This window comes from Solanum dulcamara, chromosome 9, assembly GCF_947179165.1.
Source record: "Solanum dulcamara chromosome 9, daSolDulc1.2, whole genome shotgun sequence".
Classification (NCBI taxonomy): Eukaryota; Viridiplantae; Streptophyta; class Magnoliopsida; order Solanales; family Solanaceae; genus Solanum; species Solanum dulcamara.
This window is the reverse complement of record NC_077245.1, coordinates 51,822,437-51,848,481: the sequence shown is the minus strand read 5'-3', so window position 1 is coordinate 51,848,481 and position 26,045 is coordinate 51,822,437. Positions and strand designations below refer to the sequence as shown.

General features: G+C 34.1%; 1 protein-coding gene across 2 annotated transcripts in view; it reads left to right on the top strand.

The window, feature by feature from the left end:
- LOC129902792 (uncharacterized) overlaps positions 1-13,946 on the top strand; it is a 62,875-nt gene extending 48,929 nt beyond the window's left edge. For both annotated transcript variants that reach the window (XM_055978198.1, XM_055978199.1), the window contains 6 exons: positions 6,716-6,883; positions 8,543-8,660; positions 12,147-12,302; positions 12,387-12,499; positions 12,579-12,638; positions 13,475-13,946. In XM_055978198.1, coding sequence (XP_055834173.1) covers positions 6,716-6,883; positions 8,543-8,660; positions 12,147-12,302; positions 12,387-12,499; positions 12,579-12,638; positions 13,475-13,678 — 819 coding nt within the window. In that variant the 3' untranslated portion in view covers positions 13,679-13,946. The remainder of the gene's footprint in view (positions 1-6,715; positions 6,884-8,542; positions 8,661-12,146; positions 12,303-12,386; positions 12,500-12,578; positions 12,639-13,474) is intronic.
- Positions 13,947-26,045: the final 12,099 nt, after the last annotated feature.

Here is a 26,045-nt window from a genome sequence, read left to right as displayed (position 1 = left end):
AAAATAATGAAGAAAATATCCCAAAACCTAGTGTCATAAGTATAAAGAGCATCTAATACAAGGTTCGAATCTGAAGATACAACATAAGTCTCTAAATGATATAAAAGACTGAAAAATAAAGACAGACTAGTGACGATCCGAATTCTGGGACCTCACCACTAATCTGAGAATACACAATCCGCTAGAATATTAACTGCCACGTGAGGTACCCCGACTAGTATCTGCATCAAAAAGGGACACAGAAGTAGGGGTGAGTGCAATTCACATGTACTCAGTAGATTTTAGCTGACTGAGTATAAGGAATTAATCAAACCTATAAAATAAACTAAGGAACGCTTCCACCTGCATACAGAAAAGTCCCACTTCGGCATCGGTGCCGCCAGTTTATATATATATTGGCGCGAGTAAAGTAAACCCATAATAACAGCTCATAATCACAATTAATCAGATAATTCAAGCAACACAGATATCAATTCAATGCAATGCAATGCAATATGATGATGCAATGATGTGGTGGTACAGTGGAATCAAGACTATCGCACAGCCTGTCGTATACACCTGCCGAGCTGTGCTACCAAGCAGGACCCATGGGGGTCTCGCAGACCATATACCTCAATCACAATATCTCATTATCCTTGCCACCTCCTCGTGGTCAAGGGATCACAATGCATTCACTACCCTGCCGGAAAACTGCCTCGGTCAGGGACTCAAGATACAAAGGTTAGGATCACAATGCATCCACTACCCTGTCGGAAAACTGCCTCGGTCAGGGACTCAAGATACAAAGGTTGGGATCACAATGCATCCACTACCCTGCCGGAAAACTGCCTCGGTCAGGGACTCAAGATACAAAGGTTTAAAGGTGTTTCATTTTCTTTCTCAAAAAGAGTTTCCATATTTCTCAACTTCCCATGTTTCATGATATGATGAATGAGGATGAATGCATCAAAACACATGCATGGAAGTAATAATCAACTCACATGTGGTATAAGGTTCAAAGTTCTCAAAACTTAACCTACACATGATATTCACCCTCAATAAATAGTAACGGGAAGAACACACTTTCATTTAAATATTCACCCCTTTCTCAACAATATTTCAATACTCAAGTATGCTCAAAACCCCCAACTCAATCTCTCAGGCGGCATCACAAGTCAAATAATATACTCAAGCCTCTCTCTTAGGCAAATCACAATTCACATGCTCTCAAAGCAAATAAGATAACAAATAAGGCACCCATACGGGCTATGTAATACAAATAAACCCCGTCACGGCAACACATTAATAAATAAGCCTCCACACGGGCATCACAATATATATAACATTCTCAACTCATACTACAACCCTATCCCAAAGTCTATAACATATGAATGACTAATTACCCCATCTCAATCTCAAAGAAAGATAGCCAAACCTACCTCAATTGTCGAAACCGCACCTGAATACCTCCACCGGACAAGCAACTCTTGAATTCAGCGCTCGGAATGACAACCCACTATCAACAATGAAACATACACGTCACAAGGAGTCCAATGACACCCATATTGATAGGTTTCGAAATCGGGGGTAAAATTGTCCAAAAAAAATATTTATTTTTGAAAAGGGTCAAATCTGGAATTTTATTTGAAAATTATGTTCTACACATCGAGTAGGATTCGTGGCTGAAAATCCCATTAAAATCGAGCAAGAATCGAGTTTCAAATCATGAAAATACTATTTTCTAAAAATCACCACAATTTCATTACGAAAATGGCAAAAGACAGCAACTTTGAACTGCGATTTATCAGAAATGAAGCCTCTACAGCTAAAACTGATCACACCACAATGATCCTTACGAAAAACTCAGCAATTTAGCCTCAAGAATCACTGAAAACGGACCCAAAATGCTCAAGATATCAAATATCAAAGTTCATCAAAAATCTAATTCGAAAATAAAAAGGGCAGCTGCTATAACGCGAATCTTACCTAAAAAAAATCTTCTCCATCACTTTATGATTACACCACTGTATTCCTATGGAAAAACTACGCAATTTAGAGCTTTGAATCACTGAATTCGGATCTAAGATGACCAAGAAATCATCTTCCAAAGTTTACAAAAATCTGAATCCAAAAATGGTCGAGGCAGCATCTAAAACATTAAATCTTACCTAAAACGAAGCTTCTAATCAAGATTCCGAGCTCACCAATGGATTCCTCGCAAAAATTTCTTGAAGATAGACTCTTGAATCATTAGATTTGGACTTGAAATGCTCAAGAAATGAGGGTTCAAAGTTGAGAGAAAAGTCTGAAAAATCTGGTGCAAAATCTGCACTTTTGCACTAGATTTTTCTGGTTTTGCATTATTTAAAGTCTCCGAACGGACCCTCGGAATTCGTTCGGAATCCGATAAAAATAAACCAGATATGCTACCCCACTAAATTTGATATTCCGGACTCAATGGCGCATTCAAAATTATCATATGAGATCATTTTAATAAAAAGTGAATCTCACATCAAGGTATCATTTTAAGGCAAATTCCACAATCGGCCTTGGGATTAGACTGGAAACTTCGGGAAGCAAACGAAGGGTCGTTCTAGACCAAACTCGATATTCCAAAACTAACCGCGCTATCAGAATTTTCATCCGAGTGCGTTTTCCAAGAATGTTGACCAAAGTCAACCATAAGCTAACTTTCAAAGTCAAAAGCGCCAAATGACCCCAAACTCGTATCGATTGTCTCGATAGTCATGCCGACAATGCTACTAGCCTAATTTGTACATTACGGAGCTGATGGAATCATAAAAATATGAATTCGAGGTCTCCTTGACCCGAAACTCAAAAAGTCTCAACTAAACCAACTTAGGCCTTCAAAATATCAAAATGGGCTCGGGACCTCTAAAAATTTAGCCAATACTTCTTCTAGACCAAAAACCATCCCCCGAATCTAACAGAGTCGTCGGAATTCCATTCCGAGTATCGAAACTTCAAAAGTTGACCAAAGTCAAATCTTGGCCTAAAATTCCTTAAATTCCAACTCAAGACCTCAAATCTTTGTTACAACTCCAAAACTAATTTCGTTAACTTTCCTAGATCAATTTCCACATTTCGGAGTTGCTAGAATTGACAAAATTCTGTTCCGACACCTGTAGCTCTGGTTGGTCCCAAAAATCACTTTTTCACCTCTTAACTCTATAAAACTCAAGAATTTGCACAACTTACAAACCATTAAGATTTTGACACTTTCAACTAAACAAACCAATCAAATAATACTCGGGGGAACTAATGATAAGGGTAAAATGGTAATTTCACACAAATTTTAAAAAAATAACTCTCAAGGTCATTACAAATATGTATTAATGATCATATACTTCCAAAATGACAAGTTTGTAATCCACCGGCTCCGTTGGTGTTGTGGTCATCTAAAATTAGAGGGTAAAAGAGCTTTATTTGGAGGAACTTCATCTTAGAGTGATTTCTGAATTATGATCCCATGTTATATTTTTATTATACTGAAATTCAGTTCATAAACAAAGATCAATATTATGATTAGTTTTTGTTTAAATCCTATTGTTATTGAATATGACAGTGAATTCAATAAGAAAATTATGTGTAACACTTCATACTATAGTGATGGGGACACATATATTATGTGTGAGTAGGACAACTTATTGCATCAGGGAAGCAACTAGAGAGATGTTGGGATCTCAAAGGATAACTTTGGTTGACAGAGAGGGGATTGGTGGTGGAATGGTGAGGTCCCGGGGAAAGTGGAAGCCAAGAAGGTTGCTTGTATGAAGTTAGTTGAGAGTAGAGATGACGAAAAGAGGACTAATAGGGAGAGGTTTAAGACGACGAAGAACGAAGCGAAGTCAGTGGCTATGGCGGCGGCTGAGAGTAAGCCGCCGGAGTCGCACAACACATAGCTGGAAGTTTAGAACGCCCATACTATTTGCCTAACCCTTCGCTCTGAGGGATGTTAGATTGGAAAGCACCTTCTATATCACTACATTCATCCAAAAGAGAAGGGAAGAGGCCTATGTATTTGCATGACCCTTGCAGATTTAACCCTATGTATACCCGAAGCAACTCCCCTAGCTGCCATGCCACCATGCCGTAGAACGCGAGCTTGTGTGAAACCTTTTATTCTACGTAACAACAGTAGACATTTGAGCGCTTGTATGAAGAACTAGAGGACAAAGGCGGGGATAAGAAGGAAGTTGTATAGACTCGCAAAAGTCAGAGAGAGGGGGAAGGCCCATGACCTAGACCAAGTGAAGTGCATCAAATATGAGGATGAAAAATGTATTGGTGGAAGAGGCACACACTAGACGATGATGGCAGGCGCACTTCCATAAACTCTTAAATGTAGAGGAGTATAGAAGTATTGTGATGGATGATCCAAAGCACTCCAAGAGTCGTGATTTTGGGTACTATTAGTGTATAAAGTTTAAGAGGGTTAAGGGGGCAATTTGTAAGATGACGAGGGGAAGAGCAATCAGACTAGACGAGATCCTAGTGGAATTTTGGAATAGTGTAGGCAAAGTAGGTATGGAATGGCTAACTGGATTGTTTAATGTCATTATTTAGGAAAATTAAAATGCCCGATGAATGGAGGTGGAGTACTGTGGTTCCATTGTACAAGAAGAATGGTGATAATCAAAGTTATAATAAATATAGGGACATCAAGCTACTAAGTCACACTACAAAGTTTGGGAGAGGGTGGTAGAGATAAGGATGAGGAGGGATGTGTCTATTTTCTAGAACCAATTCAGATTCATGCCAACGTGATCTACTACTACAAAAACCATTCATCTCCTTAGGAGATTGTTAGAGTAGTATAAGGATAGGAAATAAAACTACATATGGTATTCAAAAGGCATATGAGAAGGTCCCACGAGGGGTTCTATGGAGATGCTTAGAGTCTAAAGCTGTGCTCATGCATATGAGAAGGTCCCACGAGGGGTTCTATGGAGATGCTTACAGTCTAAAGCTGTGCTCATGGCATACATTGGAACAATAAATGACATGTATGATAGAGCCAATCCTAAGTAAGAACAGTGGAAGGAACACTTCTCAGTTGTGATGGGGTTGCATCACGGATCAACTTTTAGCCCATTTTTCTTTTCCTTAGTGATAGACAAGTACGCGTCATATTCCAGGGGAGGTATCATGGTGTATGGATTTTGTAGATGATATAATATTTATCGACGAGACAGGCGATAGAGTTAATGATAGACTGTAGATCCTAGAGTCTAAATGCCTCAGGTTGAACAAGACTAAAACAAAATACATGGAGGCAAGTTCAGTAACACATCACAAGAGGCGATGAAAAATTGAGGGTTGATACTCAAGTCATCTCCAAGAGAAGAAGCTTCAAGTATCCTAGGTCTATGATCCAAGGAAATGAGGAGATCAAGAAGGATGTCGCACATCATATTGGAGTGGAGTGGATGAAATGGATGCTCGTATTCGGTGCCCTATGTGATATGAATATGTCACTAGACTTAAAGGTAAGTTCTATAGAGTGATTGTTAGACCAATATTGTTTTACAGGGTTGAGTGTTGGCTGAAGAACTCTCACATTTAGAAGATGAAGGTAGCAGAAATGACGATGCTTAGATGGATAGCTGGTCATATTAGGAGATACAAGATTAGGAACGAAGATATATGAGGCAAGGGGGGAGTGCCTCCGTGGCGGTTAAGATGCGGTAAGCGAGGGTGAGATGGTTGTGAAGAGGAGAAACATAGATTCTCCAATGAGGAGTTGCGAGAGGTTGACAGTGACAGGTCTCAGGAAAGGTAGACCGAGTAAGAATTCAGAGGTAATTAGACAAGACGTGAGCCGTGACACATCTTCAGCTCACTGAGGCCATGACCCTAGATAAGAGATAAGAGGCAGTCAGGTTACTGTCTCTTTTCAGTGGTAGAGCATGATTCTAGTCTGGAGCACCTATTTGCTCTCTTACCAGTATTATCACTTTTATGCTAACATTATCTTATTCGTCCATTGTATTACTACTGTTGTTTCTTATTCTTTGGTTATCTTTAGACTTTACTATTTTTGATGTCAGTACTATTCTGTCTTTAATATTTCTATCATAGATTTTGTACTCTTGCATTCTTAAAACTCTTCTGGAAGTCTTTTTTTCCTGAGCCAATGGACTATCGGAAATGTCCTCTCTACCCCACAAAGATAGGGGTAAGGTCTTCGTACACCTCGCCCTTCCCATACCACACTTGTGAGATCACACTGGTATATTGTTGTTACTTCATAGTACAGTATAATATTGAAGTAGATTCAAGTTTGGGTTGCTAGACATCAAGTAAACCACAATAGTTTAGGGTTTTTTCAACAGAAAATTATAGCCCAATACCTTTGGTACATTTAGTTTACAAAATATGTACACAACGTATAGGTAGTGTATACTTTATACTGATATGCATATAATTTACATACCTATACATCTAATATAAATATCTATACATGCCTATACATATAATTTACATATGCATGCACATCATATACAATCGAGTGTATATGTAGTGTATACTTCGGCCATGTTTGGTAAACTAGATGGCTGAATGGTATATATTGGTAACTATCCCTTTTTGCAATCCTTGAAGGCTTTATTCATCACCCGGATCCTTTTACTTAAGCCTGTACAGAATATCGTGTTTATTGTTTAATTGTTGTGATAGTGATAATTTAACTGAAAAATGCATTGATATGATCCAGGGAAAGGATGCAGTACTTTGTGCGTTATCTGCACTCTGTAGGTCGTGTCATAAATCAATTTCTGCTGCTGATCCTGACGCTCCAGATGCCATTTTGAGTCTTATATTATCTGCATGTTCAAAGAAAATGAAGAAGTATCGTGAAGCAGCTTTCTCCTGTCTTGAGCAGGTATTTGCACTCTGGTTATTTGAGCACCTTTATTCATGCAGGCAGGAGCATGCAATTTTTTTTGCCTGAAATATCTGACAGCAGTTATGTGAATAATCTTCTGTCTATGAAATATTTTCATTTTTGTTATAATCGTGGTGTCCGGGCTAGCTGTCATCTCCCACATGCAATAGGTACTCGATAACTCCTTTTACTAAGGCTAGGACGGAGGGAAGAAATCACCTAGTGTTTTTGTCTCTGCTGGGATTTGAACTTGAGACCTCAGGTTTTCAACCCACTTCATGGGAAGTAGATAAAAGTTTGGGTTGAGAGAGCTTCGGAGAAAAACATCTTTGTCACTTTAGTGTCGTATCCCGGGATTGTTTTCCCACATTGAGTGTGGTATAAAATTATAAAATAGTGGAATATATAATCCCGCGATTGCTAATCTTGGTAGCAAAATCTTAACAAAACCCAGGATAAAATAATCTTGTATTTTATCCCAGGATTGTTATCCCTTGTGACACAATTTAAACCACCCTTAAGTGAAATGACTTAAACCTTCATAGTTGAATAGTATCACATCATTCAGACACATTCAACACTGGTAGAGAGGATTTTGAAGATCCAATCTTTTAGCTTCTTCCATAATCCAATAAAATGTGCTTTAGATAATGTAAATATAGAAAATGGGACTTCACTATGCAGCGGGCATTGAAAAGTTACTGACATGCATGGTGCTATGTGCCTACTTTGCATGGGTATATTCTGAAGCAGTATGTGTGCAGTATAGGTTCAAAGCCTCATTAAGACATTTGCTTGTTGTGAAATTTTCAGCTGAGTTGACCCCCCATCCTGCACACACAAAATCTCTCTTCTAGGTAAAAAGACCCCCCAATAGTTGAAGAAAGCTCAAAACCATAACTTAGGTCAAGAATGTTCATGATTTTGCTCAAGGTGGAAATTGTATGTTGCAAGAAGTGGATAACTGGATAGATATAGCTGGATCTAAAAGCAAAGCTGTCAATCAAATGGAATACTTGCACGTAATGTTTAGTTGGAGCACTGGTTTTTGGCAAACTGGAACTCTGTGTCGAGGACTCCTTGCTATTCAATCAGAAATTCCAGAATGTCTTCAGAGAGAGAATTTTCTACCTAGAGGAAATGTTATGTCAAATGGTATAGTTAAATGGAGCAACATGGTTGTTGAGGATCATACATCTGACACCAAATTGCTTGGATTAGTTTTCTAGAGGAAATGTTATGTCATATGGTATAGTTAAATGGAGCAACATGGTTGTTGATGATCATACAGATGACACCAAATTGCTTGGATTGAGGCATAGTTGTTGTTTGCAGGCTATAATCAAAAAAGCGAGGAACCAACATTATACTGCTGTACTGAAAGTTACAGCAATCAACTGCTCTTTGGGATATAAGTTGGGAAAAATAGGTGGATTTAGTACGTATGTTGTATGCTGATAGGGATGATCTTTGCACCCTTGCTTGCTTTCCATATACACTACAAAATAATCTGGGTAGAAAGTAATTTACTTTATGCTTCATCTACTTTCTGCTTTTTATTATCTAGTTTAATATTTGATCATTTTGTGTAACGTTTTAGCTTCCTCATGTTTCATGGAATTAAATACTATTTCCTTTGGTCATCTCTCCTTTCAGGTTTTAAAGGCGTTCAATAATCCAGACTTCTTCAATAAAGCTTTTCCACAATTATTTGACATGTGCAGTCTGCAAATTAATACGACTAGTCAGAATAATTTGTCAAGTGATCTCAGAGGTATTGCATGAATTATTTTATTTGTCATTGCCCTCATTAAAGATGTACGACAGTGAATGATGCATATTTTATAGTCTTTGAATCCATTTCACATTCAATATTGGAAAATTCAGGTTTAGCCCATCCATAGCTTTCTTCTTGATTTTATGCCTGCAAGTTAGCATTAACTTGTGAAAGCTCTTACTTTTTACTTTTGGTATTTACTTTTTACTTCATGACAATATCTAATTTGAATTGAGTGATCTCAGTACCTAGAAAGTGCCTTAATCTGTTTAGATTCTTAGTCTAGAAGTGTTGTAAGAGATGTTGCTTTAACTGAGAGATGCTATACTTATCATTACCTTCAATGACTAATAGTTATAAACCACCAAGTAAATGCACAAATTTGTAGTAGAATATTGATAGAACACTGAGGGTGTGTTTGGTATGGAGAGATGTTTTTCATTTTTTCCATGTTTGGTTGGTCTAAATGTTTCTCTAGAAAACTAGTTCCTTACAAATGAGGGAAAATAATTCCATAAGTAGGGAAACAAGTTCCATAAGTGTCAGTTCAATTGCATTGTCTCCTCCCTACCCACCCAATGCCCCCAACACCCACCCTTGAGCATCCCACCCCACGTTACACTCAAAGCACCCATTAAGCGAGGCAAAGTGCTCAACATGTTTTGAGCCTTGATCTATGGAACCGACATATAATTATTTAATATTTACTATTTGTTTTTTTTGAAATAAAGATCAAACTGTGTAATTTTGCTTGTCCAACCAAACATGACATTGGGAATCACACTTTAACTACGTTATGAAAAAACAAACAAGTCATTTTAATCACTATACTATGTAATTACTTGGTCATGTAATTATTATCCTAGTAATTACACTATTGTTCCCAAACAAGCCCTTAGATAAACGTGTCGGACTTTCAAGGAGATTATTTTGGAGTAATGTATTTAACCTCCGAGAAAGTTGGGCTACACTTCAGGTTGATCTTGAGAAAGAACTTCTCTTGATCACTTTAGCCTAGCTAGAGAAGTTTGAGAAGGACGATGTAGTCGATGCCGTGATCTCCTTGTGAATTTTCTTGGCAATAGTCATAAATGAAATCAAATGCCAAGTCCCATTCTCGACTAACCGCAAGTAGGGTGAAGGGTGGCCAAGAGACTTGTCTCCTTTTGAATCTTCTTGGCGAAAGTCATTAATGAAATCGAGCTCCAGTCTCATTCCCAACTAAATGTCAATAGGGTGAAGGGTGGGTCGAGAGTTTTGCGCTCATTCCCTTTAGTTATGCGCACTTGGTAATATCCTTTGTATAAATCAATGTTATTAATAGCACTCGCTTCAACACTTACAGCGTGAAGCAAGGTGTGGCGAGGGTCAAGCGCTTCAGGGCACTAAAGCGAGGTGAGATGAAAAAAGCTTCTTGCTTTAGCAGAAGGAGCGTGAAGCGAGGCGAGCGTAAAGTGTCGCTTTTATGAAAAAGCAAGACTTAGGTCTATTTTTTAAAAAAATTCTAACAGTCTTACACATTTTTTCGATTCTTCCTTCTGTTGCTCTTCCCCAATTCTAGGGTTTCAAGGTAAGTTCTTCTATTCAATTTTCTCTTCTTCTCTTTCTTTTTTTCGATTTTTTTACTCTTTTCTCTTTTCTCCTCTGTTTTCTCTTCTCTTTTTGATTTTTCTCTCTTTTCTCCTCTTTTTTCTTTTTTTTTCTCCTGTTTTCTATTCCTTTTCTTTTCTCCTTTTTTTTTCAATTTTTCTTCTCTTCATTTTTCCTCTGTTTCTATTCTTCACCACTCCTCTTTCTTTGAATTTTTTCTATTCTTCTCCTCCTTTGTTACTTTACTGCAGCTTTTCTGTTCTGTTTTGTTCTTTTTTCTTTCTTTTTTTTTGCTTTTCTTGTTTGCTGTAGCTTACAAATGTCTAGTTTATTTTTTTTTGTTCTTGGTTATTTATCTATACAATATTAATATTTTTTATTATTGTATTAAACTATGCTTAAGTTGTAAAAGAAAGTGTGTGCTTCGCTTCTTGCTTCGGTGAAGCGAACCCTAGTCACTTTTTCCCGCTTCTCGCTTTCCAAAACACTGGCGCAAATCTACCTTCCTGAAGAACTTCGCCTACCCCAATCTATCAAACAAGTTGGCAATCAAATGATTGAGCAGTATTAAGTCAAGGAACAAGACATCTAAGAAGGGATATTGAAAAAAGGCTTCAATTTAAGAGGCTAACATCCCCTATTCACACCAATGTGAAACACTAACAAAGAGCATGACAGACTAATTTTTCTTTCTCAGGCTTTAGGTTATGAACAGAACATGTGAGACATAAGGAGATAGAGTTACATAGGTGAACGTGGGTATAAAGCAGAGTTTGGAACCTTATCTTGACAACAGAGGAAGGCGTTGAACCAAATAACATGTTGTGACCAAGATCTCAATAGAACACGTGATAGAATAAGTCGGATTTTGGTAAGAATATAAGGAGATGTTTGATGAATAGTCCAACTGGAATTTATAAAGAATTGTTGAAGGTAAGAGGATAGATAATCCCGAGCATATTACTACGATAAGTACAAATGGGAACACAAAATTGAGTTTGTCTTAGCACGAAAAGACTGAAGGATACAAAATAACTCGAAATGATTTATATTAGAAAAATTTCAAGTACACCTTGAATAATTGTCAATGAAGATGATGTGTAGTGAAGAAACACTAGAGCATAACTCACTTTTCTTGTGCTTCAGACGCTTAATAGACTAAAGTAAAAGAAGACTTTGCCTGATAATCAGGACGACGATAAAAGGACATATGAGTGTGCTTACGGCTTGAGATGACTCACAGTTATGGTGAATAAGTGGAACGAACAAAGTACCTTTTTTGGAATTTAAATAGGTTGGACTCGCCTTCAATGAAAGCATCTCCAGGGAGTAGATTAAAAGGCAATCTGTGGGTGATCTTGGAAGATTGAGGTAGTAAAGTTCATCTTAATCACGCTCAATATCTATTGTTCGTCCCACGCTACGATCTTGTCTTACAACAAATTCATTCCAAAAGGTTACTAAATGATTTAGTGTTTGGGATGAACAGCTAATGGAGGAGATTAAGAGGTAACCAGGTGCATAAAGAGAGGAATTTGGTGTCAAAGAGGGTACAGGGGTCAAGTGACCTACTCTAAGTGTCATGGTCTTGGATCCATTGGCCAATGTGGCTTCCGGAAGGGGTTTAGAATAGGAAATAGTTGAGAAGAGAGATTTATTATCAGAGAAAGAGGCAGCACGGAGTTATCAGTATGGACAACAGATGCAAGTTGCTGATATGTCCGCTTACGTGACTCCTTTACTTAAGAAACTCGGTGTATTCAGATAAGGAAACCATCATATTGCTCAAACCACCAAAAACTTTCTTATAGTTCAATGCTTCTAAATCCAGACGACAAAGGATGCAAGAAGCTCAAACTCATTTGTCTAATTATGTCTTTTTAATATTTGCAGGAGACGAGAAGGAGGATTTTTCTTCTGTGCATGACAAGATAGTAAATTGCGTAACAGCATGCATTCACATAGCACGGGCAACTGATATTATTCAACAGCAGAAGAACTTAATTGATTTTTTCTTAATTTCACTTTCACCAAACTATTCATGGCCAGGTGTTGCCCTCAGAACATTATTTATCCTTACCAAGAGGGTGAAACAGCTTTGCCTGTTCTGATATGCTTGTTTCCTTTCTGCAGTGAAAGTGTCTGTTTTTTCGTCCATTAAAGAGCTATGCTCAAAGCTGCATTCTGAGACAGTTGGTTCTCAAGATACTTCTCAATATACCAGCATAATTTCTTTTGCCCATGAGGTGATTCGTATCCCAAAGTTGCATTTTTGTTCTCACTAGTACTGTCCCTGGATTCTAATTAAAATTCTGGTCTTTCCAGCTGTTCTGCAAAACATCTGTGAAAGTACTTGAAATTATACAAACAGTAAAAATTGCCCAGGTATGTCATCTTCATTATGCATTCCTATCTTTCACATGTGTAAAAAGGGCAGCCCGGTGCACTTAAGCTCCCGCTATGCGCAGGGTCCGGGGAAGGGCCCGACTACAAGGGTCTATTGTACGCAGCCTTACCTTGCATTTCTGCCAGAGGCTGTTTCCAAGGCTTGAACCCGTGACCTCCTGTGTCATTACTACTATTTCATCTTGTCCATGATCTACACCTGATTGTCTGTTGTTACGTTGAATGGAGATATCTCCATGCTGGTGTCTCTTCCTGCCTTAACTTTTTTTTTTCAGTTGCGATATCATCCCTTCTTCAGTAATTCTGCTAATTTTCTCTGCTGGTTAGGACAATTAAGTATGGATAACTGTTGCATACTTGTTTTTATGCGGTCCTGTCTTCTGGTGACCCAGTCCTATGTCTAAGGTGATAGAACTTAGTAACTGTTCTATAGATTTGGCAGCCTTTCCTGCCCCCACCAGGTTCCCACTGCATGCATTTAGCAGTGTTTCTGCATTCAATAAGAAATGTTAATGTGCTGAAATGACCTCTGATCTCATCATCCATTTGAAAAAAGTTCAATAGCAGACATTTATGACTGGTATTACTAAAAAAAAGACATTTATGACTAGTATTACTCAAAAAAAAAGGACATTTATGACTTGTAAGTTCAATTATAGAATTCTTTTGAAGGAAATGAAAGGGGATATAGTATGATTTCTTGCTCAAGTTGTTAGAAGGTTTGGGGTGATACTATCTCAATCGAGTTGTAATATTTGTGTGTGTTTGATATTTCATTGTGAACCTAAAACATTGTTATCCATGCACAAACTCAGGTTCACATAGCAGCTTCAGAGTGCCTTGTGGAAATGGTGAACTTACTGAAAGCTACTGGGCAGTTGCCCGGTGGAGAAGTGGCATTCAGCCACGAGTTTGTGCAGGTCTATGATGTGGAAAAGAATGAGCATGCTAAGTCTTTGCTCAAGAGATGCATCGACATCCTCGAAAACCCCGAAAAAGAGCACAAAGTTTCAAGTTGAATTCATTCATTATATCTGGACTACAGTGATATCTTTGCATGGAATGCAGAACCCATTGCAGCTGCATTTGGATCTGCTAGAGGCTGCACTCTCCCTCCCGCGCGGAGGAGAAAATTTGTAGAAAAAACAATGAATACCAAATTCAAAGGTCTTGAGCTTGTCAAGCAAAGGTGAATATTACTTCACTACAATGTAATGACATGTCATTTATTAATGGTTAAATGATTGCACAGAGATCAATCAATTTAACTTTGAATTTTTTGATGAATTCTCTGCTGTTAGCAACATTTCGTTGTTATTGATCTTGACAGCCATCATTTATGATTATTTAGGATTTCTTACATTTGCCAAGTTATATTTTGGTAACCATCTAAAAGTTAAGTGATACCTACCGGTATAATTGCTACTTTACCTTCGATATTTATAGAGAAAATAGCCAATGACCCTCCAACCTATTGTCGGATAATTTTCAACTACACACTTATACTTCACGGGAGTCCTATTACCCCTCCCCCTCCCGGACTATTTTAAAATGAAATTAATTATACCTAAAATGTCATTACTAGACATGTGACTTGTGGTGAAATACACGCGCTTGACATGTGTATTTCACCAATTAATAATTTTTTAATTTTTTTTTCTTTCTCCTCCTTTATTCCTCAATCTTTCTTCAACCCTAATTACATAAAACACCATTTTGACCTCAAATTCTTTTAGGTCTCTTAACAGTTTATTAGAACAATGTTCTCATTTCATAATTTTTTAAAATTTTTCTTTCTCAACAATCTTTACTTATTCTTTTATATTTCATTTGATTCTCTTTATTAAAAAATTGTAGATACACATCAAATGGGTCATGGAAATTTGACGACCAATTTAAGATCAATTTGTAACATCAATTTGATAAACCCCTTTCTCTTCCCCATTCTCTCTGTGTAAAATTTTCTTGAATAATTTATAATTTGAGTTTTTGATTTTGATTTTCATGGATTTTAGGAGAAAATGAAGGATTCATCTTTTAAAAATATAGAAGAAATTATTTTGTTTCAGTTCCTTCTAATAAGTTTGAAAATAAAAACACAATTACTTCTCTTTAATTTTGTTACTCTTGAGACCATGACTTAAAAAAATAAATCAATTAATGGATATATTTTTTAAAAAATAAATTTAATTTGTTAGATGTGTTTTAAACAAGTATATTAAAAAATTATTTGTTCATAAAATGCATTAATTGTTGATAATTTTTATACCAAATATCCATTGATGAAGCTTCAACAATGATAATGGTGAAGATTGTACAGTAATATAGATAAATAACAAGTGATAAAAGAGAAAGAAAAAGAAAATGAGAAAAAAATAAAAATAAAAAATAAAACAGGCAACAAGAGAGTGAAATACACTCTCTATGCCAACTTAGCAATTAAGGCTTATTTATTTCATTTTAAAATAGTCTAAGGAGGTAATAGGACCCCCATAAAATATAAGTGTGTAGTTGGAAATTCGACAATAGATTGGGGGGTCATTTGGCTATTTTCTCTATAAATATCGAAGGTATAGCAATAGTAGTAGTAGTTGTAGTAGACGATGATGATGATGATGATAATGATGATGATCATAATAATAATAATAATAACAACAACAACAATAGTAACAATAACAATAATTATAAAAATAGTAATAATAATAATAATAATAGTAAAATACTAGTTATAATAGTAATAATAGTAATAATAATAATAGTAATAATAATAATATTAATAGTAATAATAATAATAATGATAATAGTAATAATAATAGTAATGATAATGATAATGATAATAATAATAATAATAATAATAATAATAATAATTTTTGATAATAGTAATAGTAATAATAATATTAATAGTAATAATAATAATAATGATAATAGTAATAATAATGATAATAATAATAGTAATGATAATGATAATGATAATAATAATAATAATAATAATAATAATAATAATAATAATAATTTTTGATAATAGTAATAGTAATAATAATATTAATAGTAATAATAATAGTAATAATAATAATAGTAGTAGTAATAATAATAATAATAATAATAATAATAATAATAGTAATAATAATAATAATAGTAATAATAATAATAGCAATAATAATAATAATAATAATAATAACAATAATAACAATAATAACAATAATAACAATAATAATAATAATAATAATAATAATAATAATAATAATAATAATAATAACAACAACAACAACAACAATAATAATCTGCGTGAGTATATTTTCATATCTAATAACATAATCGTCTTGTTTAAGAAGTAAAATTAATCCTCCTAAAGGGGAATATGTTATGTCTAAAACAATCATAATATCAAAAATTGAGTAACTTTCCTGAACAATTTAATATTATAACTGTATAACATCTTAACTTAGATAAAAAGTCAAGGGTTCAACACGCTTTCATACCTTATCCCGTTTTGACCAACATTACTCCGGGCAAGACTTTTAACGAACATCTCAGTCTCAACCTGTTTTCAGGTAACTTCTCTGACGCTCCTTCAGAATAACTCAGCACAGCCTAGATTCGTTTTCTACTTCTAGGCGTAAGGGAGATATGGAAAGGGGAGACTTTTCTTTTTATAAAAGAAAAGAGATTATAACAAAAATAATAAAATTTGTTCAAGAAAGTATCTCACAAACTTTTTAGCTTTTATTCATAACTGGTAGTGGTAATATTTTACAAAAAGAGAGAGAAGAGCATTCGAGGTTGTTTTTTGATCGATGCCCCTCTTGTTTACAAATTGTCTCCTTTTATAGACGAAGGAGACGGACTTCAACTACCGGACTTAATCCTATCCGGACTTCAAACTTAAATTTAAATATGTTTAATAGTACTTGACAATGACTTTATACCTAAATATTTAAATAAAAATGACTTTTCTTACAAAATGACAAAAGTGTCATCTTTATCTTCTACGTATACTTTTCTATCTTCTTCCATTTTTCAAAGTAGACAAACTAGTAGGACCATCTATCAAAATGACAAAAGGGTCTTTATCATACCAAATTGATCCTTATCTTCTTTGCATCCTTATCTTCTATCTTCATATTGTTACAAAACGACAAAAGTTAGATATCAGTCGCTTTCATCTTTTTCTTCTTATCTTCTTCTATCAACCTTTCTTTCTTCGTTCCTTATCTTCTTCTATCCATCCATCTGTCTCTGTTTTATTCGAAAGATGTTGACATGACATCTTCAATTATCTTTTCCTTTCTTGGGGAGCAGAATTCACACGTCCCCTTGGTGTATTTTTGCATTTCACATAATCATTGTTGTGCCTGTGGACTGAATTTAATAATTTCTTTGTTAATTAGGTTTATCTTGATTTCCATGTACCTTTTAGCCGACGGTGGGGTAATTTTTGCCGGGGCTATCAAAATAAAGGAATGTATTTTGGTTCCTCCATATGTTCTGAATCCTCGTTTAAAATTGTGTTCCATGTTTTGAAGCACAATCCTTAAACCGATTGCATGTCTGTAGTGAATATCTTTTTCTGTAAATCTTAAAAAAGATCTTTCTTGAAAATTATTAACAATATTAAAGTCATCAGCTTTGTCAATTGGCATAAAATGATATGCTGGGTATCTGTCTTCTTTGTAGAAATCTGGTCCTGCAGAAATGAATTTTAGGACTAGAATATCTTTGACTGTAATTATAGGGTTATTAAGATAACAATCTTTTACTCCTTTCTGAATCCATGAGGGTAATCGACTTATTTCTGGGAAATTCGGAGTTGTAAGATAAATCGAGTTTATCGCTCCAAAGTCATACCAGTATCTGATCTCCTGGGAAGACGAATCATGTAGGTAATTAATTCGGGGGTATATTCCCGAGAAGACCATATATTGGTTTGGCATTATTTTGAGAGAAAATAAATCTCTCATTATCTGTTCCTATTTTTCCATATCAATCGTATTTTTTACAGATCCCAAAGAGATTTCCTTTTGAGGTAATTGGGGTCTGAAAGATAATCTTTCATATTTGTCCTGTACCTCAGTAGTAGCGGAGGTATTATCGTCTTTTCAGACTTTTAAGAGATTATTAATAATGTCGTATGAATCACTGCAATATCCAATTTTTGAGGTTATCTGGGCACATATGTTGATTAACTTATCAGCAATCAATTGTTCACAATCGAAATTAGCAATTTCGATAATATCTGAAACGGCTGTTTGGATATCTTTGAATCCTTTATCAATATCTTGAAGATGGTCCTTAATTTTTCCATCTCTGGTGAGAAAATCTGCTGCAATATTTTTGTTAGTTCGAACAATTTCGATATCGAAGAAATATTCGGATAATAACATTTGCTATCTAATAAATCATTTATATTCCGATTTTGACGAAAGATTATTATGAACTAAAGCCTTTACTTGAGTATTATCAGTTCTAAGAGTAAATCGTTTTGATAGTAAGAAGTAATATAATTTTTGACAACTTTTTACTACGGCTAAAAATTCTTTTTCATTAATATGATATCTAGTTTGTGTATCTGAAAAGGTTCCAGAACAATATCTATATAGATTTTCTCCTATCTTATTTTTATTAAGGTCATAATCTATCCTTTTAAATACTCCGCTCCAGCACTATTCCAAAATATCTGTTTCTAAAATTAAATCATCACTATCTTTTCTTAATTATAATTTTGGTAAACTTTTACAAATAAACTTAATATCTTTTACTCTTTTCATTAAGACTTCATTGAATTCAAAACTTTTATCCCTTTTTAATAATTCTTGAAATGACTTTCTTAGTTCAGCCAAATTCTGAATATAATCTGAAGCATAATTAAGTATTCCTAAAAAGCTTTGTACTTGCTTTTTATCTACTAATTTATCTGGGAAAACAAATATCTTTTCAACGATATGGCTTTGTAATTTTATACCGTTTTCGTCAATTATCATTCCTAAAAATTCTATCTTATTTTTAATAGGCTTGCTTTCTTTTTAGAAAGTGCTAATCCATTTTCTAAGCATAAGTTAATAAACTTATTTAGGTGTATCAGGTGTTCTTCAAGGTTATCAGACAAAACTAAAATATCATCAACGTAAACAGATATATAGTCATAATCTTTAAAGATATTATCCATTTTTCTTTGAAATATCTGTGGGGCATTTTTTAATCTAAATGACATGACTAACCATTCATATTTCCCTTGAGGGGTAGAAAATGCAATATAATGAATACTATCTTTATTCATTTTTTTTTTGCCAAAATCCGCTTTTACAATCAAACTTAGAAAATATCTTTTTGTTAGTAGTTCTATTAATTAGACTTTCTTTATGTGGGAGGAAATATCCATCAAATATAGTATTATCATTTAATTTTTTATAATTAATAATCATTCTTGGTTTATTTTATACTATCTCTGCATGGTTTCTAACCATAAAGGCTGGTGAACTGTGAGGGGAGTTATTAGGTCTTATTATTCTAAGACTTAATAATTTCTTAATCTGTTTTTGGAATTCTTCTTTGTCATCGGGGTTGTATCTCATTGGTTTCACTCTAATAACTTTATCTTTATCTTTCATTTCTAGCTTGACTTCTATCTTATTTTTATCACAAAATTCTAAGGGGTTTTCAGAAAAACATTGTTCTAATTTTTGTTTGATCATATCCAAGCTTTCTTCTAGTTTGTTGAAGGTTATCTGATATTCTAGCAGGAGATATTGCTGATTTATTATCTGAGGGTTGCCCAATCAGTATCATATTGTAGAAAGGGAGTGCTTTTTGGGAAAATTGGTTTGTTTTGATATTCTATATCACCACGCTAGGCTATGCGGGGTTTTAATTGAATAGGTAATCATTTTGAATAAGCAATTTTAAAACGTTTTACAACAATCGTACATTAAAAAGGAGTCTTAAATTTTATTTGAATAGAACTCTATCATATAGTACGCTATGAAACATTTCTAAAAGTCATTTCCTAACAGTACATCTTGTCCTGTATTATAAAAATAAAATGGAGGACATTTTATTTAAAAATATCGTAATAGTATAATCGGTTGAGCAATGCCTCTAGACATTGTTACAATATTATTTGATATATCTCTTTCTTTGATAATAGGTAACTCTTGATGTTACTCTTTGGGAAATATTTCTAGTCTACAACAACATTTTCCCGATCCATTATCTATATAAGCAGCAAAATATTCTGCTTTATAATCTTTGTACGTTATTCATATTGGTATGTAGATACTGTATTAACTTGTCATTTTGATATGAAAATTATCTTATTGTCGTAAGTAATTTTGATACCATGATCAAGTATATCATATGGTTTTACACTATCTAGGAAAGTGGTTCCTAGCGGTATTTCTAACATATCATTATTTCCTTTTGGTTCAACCAATAGTCTTATAGGTATAGTGCTATCTTTGAATTTTAAAATGATTTCTATCATGTTTGTTATTTCATGTCTTTTTCCATTACAATCAATATAAAGATGATTATCTTTTAGTTTATATTGTTGGAGATGGTTACATAGCCTAAGGCTAATGTAATTTCCACTAGCTCCTGTATCTAATAGGATGTTGATGAGAATAAATTGTATACCATTAAAATATTCTCTTTTTATCTTATAATTTTTCTTTCATCATTTTTTGCATCTAAGATAGGTTGTCTAACTCTTTCTGATTGTGTTCTTCTTATCATTGCTGCAGGGTTTATGACTCGAGTTTCCTTAAAGGATAATCGAGATGTGGAATCTTGTTGGTTGTATAAAGGTTTAGATTGTAAATCTAAATCTAACGGCGTATCTTTTATTTCTTGTATCTGTGTAATACTAGGCATTTGCACTTGACTAACTTTCTCAAATAGATGGGGATAATCTATTGTCTCTTTTATGACAAATCAATCAGAATGATGTGTATTAGAAATAGCATATGAGATTACATATGTTATCGAGTAGAGTCTGTTGTATTTATGAAAGAAATCTTTTCTTTTAAAATCTTGTACTAAGCTTAAAGTTTTATCAAAGTCTTTGTCTAGAAGATGATATGAAATTCTAGGATAAACATTAAATTTAATCTTTCCGTATTGTAAATTTTCTCGTAGTATTCCTAAGCAGGCTTCTTTCCTGTTTATTATCCTATTATCTATAATAGCTAAATCTGTTGGGGTATCTAATCCTTCTCTAAATGTGGATTTTATTATTATTTGAATTGCTCCTATATGTATCCATCCTAGAGTATTTTGAATTTCTATTTTTATTTTTCGTAATTTATCTTGAATATTTTTTTTGGATAATAAATGAATCATTATTTTATTAGAAGTAACAGAAACTTCTAACACTCTTTCTTGTATATTTAATCAATAAAATAAATGATGTTGTCATTTTCTTAATCCGAATCTTTCAAGTATATTTACATCAAATCCTGAGTAATTAGTTAAAGAAAATTTTTCTTTTTGTATTTGTTTTAATTTTTTTTTATCAATAAAAATATCTTGTTTATATTCTCCAACTTGTTCTATCATTTCTTCTATTATATCCTAGACAGTTTCTATTTCATTATTAATCTTGACTGTCTTCTTCTGATGAAGAATAATAATCAGTATCAGTTAATATAAAAATTATATCGTCTGATTCAATTTTCTCAAAATTATTTAGTTGTATAAATTCTTCTGAATTTATCATTTCTTCGATGTCTTCATCGATTTCTATTTTCTTGTTATTATTAACAAATTTCTTTAGGCATCTATTGACATAGTATCCTATCTCTTTGCAGTAATAACATCCGCATTCTTTTGGATTTTTCTTTTATTATTCCTTTTGTAAAAAGGTTTTTGATATTGGGTATATCCTTTCTTTTTGTAATATCTAGCCTTTCTCTTTTTAAAATATTTTTTCTTAAAAAGCTTCTTTTTCTTATATTTTCTTTTAATCTTTTTTGTAATAATAGGGACTTTCACATCAATCATTATAGGAATTTTAGAATTACCACAACATAGACTTACTTTCTTTCTTAATCCTTTTATTGATTTAGCTAATATGACATCTGCACATCATGTACTAAGCTTATCTTTTAAATGAGTTATTCTTTTTTCTAAAGTATCGGTTGTTCCGGGATTATAAATATCTATTAACCTTTTACCCCAAGGGTCTGGTATCTTAGTGAAAAACATCGGTAAATACATTTCTGTATTTTTAACTCTGTTATACACATAGTAATAATAATCTTGAAAGACACAAATATATTTATCTATTTCACACATATCACATAATTGTAATTGTAACAAAGCAATTTTATATTTTTTAATTATTGCAGGGTCTTTTAAAATATTACCTTCTCTAGCAAATTCTAATCTTATAGCTTCTGTAGCTCTTGTAATTAAATTAGCAATATTATTATCGGTACCAAATATATTATTTTTAGTGGCATCATTTGAGTTTTGCCAAAATCTTAGCACACTATTTAATAGACTTCGTTCTATAAAATGTTTAGTGGTGTCATAATCCATTTTGTTTACTGTTATTGCTATCCTTAAAGAAGTTTTCCATTTATCTATAGCTTTGTCAGTATTATTAATACAATCTAAATCTAGATATATTTCAAATGGATTAATCACTTTATTTTTCATTGATCCTACGGGTGTGTGACTATCTTTTGTTCTTAATGCAACATTTATACCTGCATAAGCCCAAGTGGGTCTATTAAAACTTGTTCGGATGGTTTCAGCCTGAGTAGGGAGCTCAGTAATATTAGGATTAAAATCTACTTCTTCTAGTTTGATTGTATCCATTTTTAAGTTTATCATATCACCTTCATTTTTTAACTGAGTTTCTTTTATATTATAAGATTATCTAGTTTAGAATTTTTTGAGTCGGAGCTTACTATTTTAAATTGTTTCCTCCGTATTCTTCGGGTATTTTTATTTTTGAAATATGAGATCCTATGATATCTAAGGTTTTATTTATAGGGTTTTTATCAACATTTATTTCTTTTTGATTTAGTATATCTTTCAAAGTTTGAATTTCTTTAACTATTATCTTTCCCAAGTAAATTATTGTTTTTTGTATTTCGTACAAATCTTGTTCTATTTTTAGAGGATCTTCTTCATTAAGTAATTTATAATTGGATTTATTTTCCATTCTATCCTAAACTAGCCGGATGCTTTTTGAAATAATAGTTTTGAAGCAATTTTATATTATTTCGTTCTCCTATTATATCATTTTCATTAGCGTGTATTATATTTTGTATTCTTCTTACCTGTTCATTTTTATCAGGGTCTAACCTCTTTAATTATCTTTTGTAAGATTCGTCTTTTATCTTAGCAACCCTTAAGTTTTCTGAAAGGTCCAATACAGATGGTTATCTAATCTTATTTCTGTAAAGGAAGATAATCTATTCATTATCCTATGCTAGAAGGATGGGTTTTAATTTCGAGTTGAACGAGTTTTATGTTATCTGATAGTCCTTCTATGACTCTGTTATAGTCATCTAATATTTGTTTTGTTCTAATAATAGAATCTCTTACGTTTTGGTTGTTATCTTTCAGGAGTAATTAGAACAATTTTTACTACTACTATAACAACAACACCAACACCAACAACAACACCAACAACAACACCACCACCAACAACAAACAACAAACAACAACACCAACAAAAATAACAACAACAACAACAACAACAACAACAACAACAACAACAACAATAATAATAATAATAATAATAATAATAATAATAATAATAATAATAATAATAATAATAATAATAATAATAATAATACAACAAGATAACCCCCAAGACCTGGTATTAGTTGATAGTCGAGCTACTAAACTAATGTAAAGGAATACAAGGCTTATACAGATACAATAATAATAATGGTAATACAGACTGTCTCCAAATAAGAAATAAAGACAAGTCCAAGCCAAAATAGAGGGAGATAGGCAACTCCGAATGCCAAGAGCTTACCCAAGTCTCCAAAACCCAAGAACTGCTCCGCCCGACATCCAAATCAGTAGTGAAAACCCGTACTATGATCTGCATGGTGCACAAGTGTAGTATGAGTACCAACAAGTGGTACACAGTAGGCATCGGCCGACTGAGCTCCAAAGATATAACAAGTACAAAGAACATTTAAGCAATGAGTATATATCACAAGTAACTAATAGGAATAATGCGGAAACCTGCAATAAGGAACATTAGGTACAAGAAAGGGAGAGAATGAGAGTTAAGTAAGGACGTACCTGGTGGCGCCAGCCCAAAACCTAAACACGACAACACACTACGAAAGGGAGAACAATTAAGTGGCACCCTACTAACAAAAGTAAACAAAGATATCACATATAGGTCCAAAGGATTATATCACTAAATCCCAACACAGAAAGATAGATAAATATGAACAAGGGCAACAACTACCTTCAAACAAGAGCACCCTTTATACCGCCACGAGTTCGCAAATAATAAGTCAATACCTCCTAAACCCCTGTGTGCCCAGGAAGTACACTCACAAATAGGTAAATTCATACGACATCCCATACTATCGACAGGTACAAACAACTGTGCTGGTGGTAGGCAATGCATATATAAATAAGAGTAATGTAGTAAAATCAGTAGTACCATCTGTGCCTAGTGCCTCATACCAAGATATATACACTTACCTCCAGTGCCAGCCAGGAAGTAGGACCCATGCGCATCTATGAGATCTCCATGGAGGGATTGGGACCGCCCCTATATACCTGCCTGACCCCGATCCAGATCTTATCTCAATCTGTATATCCGATCATCAAGATCCGCTCTGTCGTGGTGACTGGAAATAAATAGCCAAATCAATTTTAAAACAGTCAAAAATCTCTACGACTGGGCCAGTATCATAAAATGAGCGCATCCTCGATGCCTCGAATCAATATAATGAAAGAGCGCATCCTCGATGTCTTAAATCAATATCATAAAATGAGCGTATCCTCGATGCCTCTAGTCCACTAAGAATAGTAGTAATAAAGATAGTGTGACCCCCTTTCAGAAAAATAAGTATAAAATAGTTTGGGTTACAACCCAACTTTCTCAAATCAGTGTCAAGAACTAATGCATTCACTGGGTTCGACTACATCCATGGGAAAATAATGATTCAATGCAATGCATGCCATCACCAGCACATCACATACAATAATGACTCCACAAGCACCTTACCCTCTAGAGCATAGAAACAGGACTAGCGCATGCAACCAACCTCTAATTAGGGCATAAAGCTCAAATCTACTCCTCTAACTCAACCACAAAGCCCAAAAGGGAACTAAACCCTAACTAGATAACAAGGAGGAGGACATAAGAAAACAGGTGCTCAGCTAGTCAATTAATACCTCCAGATCCATCTGGAAAATATCACCTCGAGATTCATAACCATAGATAGCCTGCCAAATGCGACAAGAAAGCATAGGGGATTCTAGCTCTAAATCCAGAAATGGGATCCAACAATAATTCACAAGCCTAACTGTGTGAGAACCACTACACCAAGGCTTCAAAATAGGTGCTATAATAGGATGTATACTAAGTCTCATAACTTCTGGCCAATAATGGCTACATAAACTAAGTTTCATCCCAAAAATCAATTCTAAGAAAAATATTCCGCCAACCACCATAACATCAATCAAGTAACCTAAGATAGGCTAAATAAGGCCAAACTAAGGTATAATCAATAAGCTTACCAACTAGACGGGAAATTTCATAAAGGCAAACTAGCCTAAGGCATATACCAGAACAACGAGACAATAATTTAGGAGTCAGGCCTAACCCGTCACATACAATCCAAACCACAAGAAAATTATACTAAATAATACCTATTGAAGCTCAATCAAAGAATATGAGACCGTAGCCTACCTCAAAGCCGAACACGTACACTCCAAGTCCGTTTTTCAATAGCTTTTTGTTCCAAAGCAACTTCAAAAGCCTCCACAATATCAAAATATTGATCACCTCATCAATATGAATGTTTGACACTAAAATCACATTTTTGGAGACGGACACAAAATAGGATCTAAAATGGGATTATGGGACCCGCAATAGGAATCCCAAAAAAGAATTTGTGAAAAGGTTCTACACGTTTTATTCAGCTTGTACCCCAAAATGGAGCACGAATCGATGCTCAAAACATCCTAAATCATCCCAATTATTAAAAATACTATTAAAGCTTAAACTACGATAGGAAAGCCCTTTTGGGGAAAACATTACCTCAAACTGACTCCTTGAATGCTTCCCCGACCTACCAATACGTACCTACAATCAATATGAATCCATCGGACTTGGAATCACCCAATTTGAAGCTTCCTAGCTCACCAAATTGCCAAAAAGGGAATGCGGGTCAGGGTTGT